This window comes from Uranotaenia lowii, chromosome 3 (genome assembly GCF_029784155.1).
Source record: "Uranotaenia lowii strain MFRU-FL chromosome 3, ASM2978415v1, whole genome shotgun sequence".
NCBI classification, from domain to species: Eukaryota; Metazoa; Arthropoda; class Insecta; order Diptera; family Culicidae; genus Uranotaenia; species Uranotaenia lowii.
The window spans coordinates 285157260-285163877 of record NC_073693.1 but is presented as its reverse complement, the minus strand read 5'-3'; the positions used below and the strand labels follow the sequence as shown (position 1 = coordinate 285163877).

The 6618-nt window shown below is 36.3% G+C and overlaps 1 protein-coding gene and 1 long non-coding RNA gene across 2 annotated transcripts; one reads left to right on the top strand and one right to left on the bottom strand.

Annotated features, from left to right (window-relative positions):
- Window positions 1-3187: 3187 nt before the first annotated feature.
- Window positions 3188-4455, bottom strand: LOC129755486 (uncharacterized). Its single transcript, XR_008739268.1, has 3 exons — window positions 4187-4455; window positions 3894-4124; window positions 3188-3813 (listed from the first exon to the last, which is right to left on the bottom strand). It is a non-coding gene; the product is annotated as an uncharacterized LOC129755486 (long non-coding RNA).
- A 26-nt stretch (window positions 4456-4481) lies between these two features.
- LOC129753531 (nucleolar protein 16-like) lies at window positions 4482-6617 on the top strand (the record flags this gene model as incomplete). Its single annotated transcript, XM_055749354.1, has 3 exons — window positions 4482-4506; window positions 4570-4720; window positions 6308-6617. Coding segments are annotated over exons 2-3 (414 nt in total), but the record flags the coding sequence as incomplete, so codon positions are not given.
- Window position 6618: the final 1 nt, after the last annotated feature.

Sequence of the window (6618 nt, the reverse complement as noted above, 5' to 3'; positions counted from 1 at the left end):
CAATCAAGTTTTCGAGTTAATCATATTGAATCCTTAGGAAATCATGAAAAGTAAGTGATTTGCTGTAAATTTTCGTCATAACAATAATCTTAATAATCAACAATTAAAAATTTCAGGGCACCGAATGGACATCGCTTCAGGTCCAATGAACATCGCTCCAGGTGGACTAATTGCATCGAAACAATCAGATTGCGAGGACTCACTAACGTTACCTGGCCACAGAAGCAGCAGACGAAATCGAGGACTGGGAGATACTTCCGATGATAACTATATATTCCCATTATTTTTAGAAGGTGATAGCCCTTCCGCAGGATTACCAAGGTTGGTTACGATTTTTTTTTGTTTTTCAGAACATGTCAGTAGCGCCAGATGATTCCAACCTCAACAAACTAATCAAAACGCTCCTTCTAAGCCGCTTCCGTTACGGCAATCCAACAGCACAGATCCTCCGACCCTTCCTCCGGCAGCGGCAGGTGGTATAAAAGTTTTTCTCTTACGAAATTTTTTTACTACCCGGAAGAAGCCTAAACGGGCCATCATTTTTGTAAACACATCACCTGCCGGTCGTAGATGAACCTCCTCAAATAACAGCAGATTCCGCTAGAGCTACGACTCAGTCATCACTCAGCTATGGCTCACTAACCAAGGTACACGAGATCACCGCTTCCGTCACGGCGGAACTTCTGCTACCGCGGGTGTTAAGGCTATTGTTGCTGTTCGTTCATAGCCTGAAGTTTTCTGTTCCTGCTTAAAAAATCATATTTTTTTTATTAACATACTTCGGTAAAAATATATTTATTAAAATGTATTATGTATTTACAAGAAATAAAGAAACAAACACGAAAAACCGTTTTTTTCCTAATTATGTAGATAATTTTAAAATATGCAGGTCGCTAAAAACTGCCTTGTAGAATACGGTTGAAAAATAACCTTTTTTCAACTTCTCCGCTAGAATCCCATTCGGTTGAAAAATAACCATATTCAAGCTTCTCCCCCAGAAGTCATTTTATGACTTCTCATGGAGAACTCATAAAATGACATTTCCCGGGAAAAGGTGAAAAATGGTTATTTTTGAATCTTAAATGGTTTAATAATTTCTAGCATGCAAGTAACATTGCACCCCTTGCCATTAAGTCCACCCGGGGCCCTTTGAACTTTATTCCCACACACTATATTCAATGGTGATTATATTATTTCAATGCAATTGCGGCGAGATGAACTTATTCTAAGGTAGAAATATTTAAGATATTGTGAAGAATATAGCTGGATAGATGAAGCGAGTGCGCTTCGTAGAAGAAGTGAAAAGGTAGAGAAGGATGTAAGTGGAGGGCAATTTGTGTAGAAAGCTCAAAACTGATCGGATAAACTTTTGCTAGGCTCACTGAAGTTTGCCTCCAGGTGAAAAAAAATACGGTATAAGTTACAGCTAATTTTGTGAGGCGACCTCAAAATTTCCCAAATTTACTAAAATATAGCTGTATCTCTTCCTATAGTGTCTGCAAAATATTCGAAACTAATTGAATGGAGAGTTCATAAGTTTCTCAGCCTGTGTGAAAGTTTCATAAAAAAAAACTTCTAGAAAACTGGCATTCTGTTAGATTTCATTTCTTCTCTCGCAGCTGTATTAATGCCCCGGGCGACGATTTTGTTTGTTTACGAAGAAAACAAACATTTTGATTTTGACGTTTCGAAGGTTTTATTCCGAAGAAGAATTCTTAGTGTTCTAAGTTCAGTGTAGATTTGTATTCGTTGATAGTTTTTAATTTTAAAATATCATTTGGATCAATATTTGATCTGTTGATTTAATAATAAATAAATAAATAAATAAAGAAAAATGTTCCAACAGAGCCAATGGAAGCGAGAGCTGTATGATTTGGTACCATGGGCTGACGTTAAATCAATAAAGAACAATTAAAATTTTCAATACAAAAAAAATTGTTAAATAATTTTAAAAAAATGACAAAATGAACATTATTTTTTTGTGGTGTTTTATCATGTGTAACAAAATTACCTTAATTAGATTTCTTCATTTAGCGTGTTTTCTGATAGCCCTACTCGCTAATTTTGAAATACCCAGAGCCCGGCTGCATTTTACCCAGACATCGCCTGTTGTATGACGCAGCCGTCGCTTGATCTAAAACGACTCAGTTTTTCAGAGTGAAAGCTACTCAGACGACACGAAATTTGGCACTCAGCGAATTCGAGTGCTTGAAGGCGACAACTGAGTAAATGTTGATCAGTTTGCTCAAGACCTTCCATCATTTATCGCTTTTGACTACAATAATTACCAGAAAAACCAAATTCTTAAGGTAAATATTAACTTTTGATAATAATTTGTGAAGAATCAGACGGTATAAATTTATCTCAGGATAAAATAAAGGAATATGCGAAGAAGGATTGTTCTCGGAGTGGCACTAGCAGTAGCAAGGCTAAACAAAATCCGGTTTCGGGGCCAATTAAATTCTGTTGCTCGAACGGATACGGAAAGATGATTCCGTTGGAAAAGCAGTTGTTCCGGAGCGAAAAAAGTGAAAAGATATACGAATCATGATCATAAAATTGTTAATTTTTTGAAATTTTATAAATATAGATTTATTTTAAAATATTAAAAATGTTCACTTTTTAATATTCTGGTCAACATATATAACTACATTCTTATTCATTTAACTGGATTTTACTATTACTACCATAAAAAGCGGCCAGAATCCGCTCCGAAATCATTCGCGCATTCTGAGTAACCCTGACTCAGTTGTCGCGAAAAGGGCGATTAGTCAGATCTGAGTAAAGGCCATTTAGTCAGAACTGAGTAGGTGCGGTTTTGGCGACAACTGAGCAACCGTCACTCTGAACTGAGTAGCTGAAAGTTAGCGAGTATTTTAAACTGTCAAAACAAAGTTGTTTTTGTTTACATCGGCTGCATGCATGCACGAAATTAATTAACCAATTATCATTAAAAAGTAACCATTTTCACACCTTTCCACGTTAAGTGATATTTTGGTTTCTTCCATAGAAGTCATTTTTTGACTTCTCTTGAGAAGTGGAAATATGGTTACTTTTTAACCGCAAGAAGTTATGGAGGAAAGGTGGGAAAATGGTTATTTTTCAACCTAATCGCAAAATGGAAGATATCGAGATAAAAGTTTAGAAAAAAATACTAGCTTTTAAATTTTTATATTTTCTATCTTGTTGGTTTAACATGCTTGTTTCCGGTAGTGTTTATTTTGATGTTTTTCATTTGTTTTGAAATTAAAAAATCGTGATAGACAATACATAAAAATATATGAATATTAGAAGTATTCAGAATCTTTTTCGGTTCCTCTTCCACATTTTCTGCTTTGAACATATTTGTAGATCACCCCCGAAACGTCACAATATTCGGGTGGTCCCAGATAATCCAGGGTTCTACCATTTTAAGCGTCGCGTCCACACCCTCGGTCTGCTTGAGAAAACCGACCTACGCTTATAGGCAATCCTAGCCTGGCCATGGCGGCATCGCCTCCTTATTAGCAATATTCTTGCCCCGGTGCTGGAACACCAGAATGAGTCGACCATGTTCCACCTTCTCATATTTCAACGACACTCCCGTCTTCATAAAGTTCGGTTTGATGCACATCTGGTCCCGCCCGACTCTCCGGTAATCGGCAATGAGAATTCCTGTTTCCAAAACTTTGTTTCCCGATTCTTGAGCAGCGGCTTTCGGACGATCTTGTTCGCATTCGACTTGATGTGGACCATCCGCTGTGTCACGAAGCTGCTCTGCTCCGACGGGAGCTTTTCGGGATGGCGTATTCCTTCATTTTTGACCGGTTTACACTGCCGGATAAGGCAAAAATTAAATTGACACGTTTTATTTGTTGTGAATAAGAACAGGATCATTGCCCGTCAAAAGTTACCTGTTCGCTTTTCGGCTTCTTAGCGCTAAATGCACCGGGGATGATCCTTGCTTTTTGGGTTGTCCGACCCGCCCCAGCTCCATCAGAATAAGGAGAACGATCGGGATGACCAATTTTTGTGGCAATAGGTGCGCTCGTTCCGGTAATAAATTAGTACTCCCGCGCAAGACGTCACGTTTAAGTTTCACCGGAACTGAATCCGGACTCTTGCGGATTCTTCCAACTGGTGCACTGCAATTTTGTTTAATTTTAGAATGGTTTTTTTTTGGAAAAGTTTGTGATAAAACAATTACCTTTCAGAATCTCTCCACGCACACCCGAACCACAGGTATATATTTATTTGGAATTTTATTCTATCCGTGCGAAAAAAAGATTTTGCGAAACGCGTTCGGTTTGCTTCACGTAACTTTCAAAATGGCGATGAAAAAACTTCAAGCTTTTCAACCGTTTAATGGTTAATGCACGAAAACTTCCAAAATGGTTAAATTTCTTCATTGAAAAATTCTTAAAAAATAACCATATTGATAGTTTTTTAGCAAAAACCATAAAATGGTTATTCTATAACCATAAATGGTTAAATAAAATCGAGCGTGTGCATATTCCGGATAAACACGTGCGAATTCGACAGAAATTGTGTACCTTGTTTTGTTTTTGATCATTTTATCAATTTTTGCAGTGCAACTTTTGGTTTTTAGCAGCAACTACATCCCAACATAGTTAAAAATGGTCCGTCGCCTCAGGAAAACTAAACAGAGCCAAAAGTACAACTACCAGACGAATCGGAAACGATTGAACAAAAAGATCCATGGAACCGGTATGATTCAATGGTAAGTTGTTAGTTATATAGACATGCAAATTTTAATTGTAATTCATTACTAACTTCAATGTAATCTTAGTTACAATAACTTTTAAGTCGGGTTATGGAAAACAAACGAAAATTATAAGTTTAAAGTAGATGTCTAGGGCTCGTCTAAAGTTCTATAACTTCAGGTAAGGTACGCCGGGGTAAGTGGGGACGGTAGTTTTTCCCTTTTATTTTCAGGAAATTTTCAACAAATTTGTGTTTTCTTGGTTGAATACGTTACTTTATTGCTCAAACCGTCCAAAATTTAGTAAAAAGTTCATGATAGTGATAATTGTGTGTAATTTATGTTGCAACACACGAGATCCGATTTTTTCGAAAATATATGCTTATTCCCGAAAACACAAGTAGTTTTCCCAACTTTTCATGATCCGAATGCTAAATAAAGCTAAAATGTATTGAATGAAGGACAAAATTGAAAATATATCTAAACATCAAGTATGTATAAAGCCGTCCCCACTTACCCCAGGTAGGGTTTGAAGACAACATTTTAGAGTTTTGAAAATAAACTCTCATTTCTTAATTTTTAATCGTCGTTTGTTCTTTTCCTAACTGGTTGTTTCTAATGTAAGGATGGTTTCAATGTAGAGTTTCTCGTCAAGAGCCAGCTAGTTTACGAGAAATTTGCGATTGAAAAAGATGCACATCAACTCCACATCGTAGTTAAAAATAGAAAATTAACGAAAAGTCACCGTAAACATCCGTTATTGTTGGAACCGTATCTCTTTTACAGTTATTGGATAGATTACAAGTAAATTTAATTTTATTATTATTATTTAGTTTTATTAGTGACACTTTACCATCTTCGTGGCATTCGTGTCAGTAAATTTAATATTCTGCATTAAAAGTTTGAAAAAAAAAATAGTTCACAGTATTGTTTTAATAGCCACCGTCCCCACTTACCCCGGTGTACCTTAATCTTTTCCCCATCTTCTACATGATGTGTGATATCAAGTAGAAAAACTTTATTCCAGCAGTTGGCTTGACATTTTTTTAGTTTATAGCTTACACACCTTCGCTTTTCTATACATATTTGAATGCATTTTGAAATCACTGCTAAACACAATCAAAACATTCTTCAATTTAGGTTTAAGGTTCCTAAACAATATATCAAAATATTTTTTTTCTTTATATTATCCTTGCGAACATAATCGATTGCCTAACGAAAGGCGTTTGTGTTTCTGTGTATTTTTTTATAGCATGATGCAGCTTCACATACTCGACACCAGACAGCGCCTTCTGTATTAAATTTAACTGAAAATAATTTTATGTAGAAACTCGGAGGATATTTTTCTTATTCAACACTTAATTTTTTAAATTGTTTGAACTCCGTAAAACACTGTGATGCAATAAAAAACGTCAAAATTTGTCCCAATATACGTTTGTAAAAACCAAATGAACATAATGAACTGATTTAAACATGAATGGAAGTTGTTTGAAGAAATAGCATACATTTTTAGTCATGATTTGGGTGAATGTTTCAGAAGGATAAGAGTTTTAACAAAATTACGATGCCCATAAAAATTAATTTTAAACTTTTACATTTCCACAGCCTTGAAATCCGCAAAGCTGCTGATCCGAAGAAAAAGTTGGCCGCAAACATTCGAGACATGGGGCTTGCCTATAATGTCAATAGGACCATCCCGATTCCCAACAGCAAGCAGGAACGTCTGAAGGTAGCCAAATATGTAAACGGGTTTCTCGAGGAGGACAATTCCGATACTGAGCCAACGGTAGACGTGGAAGCTAAAAAGAGGAAAAATCCTAAAGCCTACGTTGCGGAAAAACTGGAACAAGATGCTAACGAGTACGTGGAGAGCCGATTTCGATTGCCGAAGGGCCAGGTCAAGTATGTCACCGATA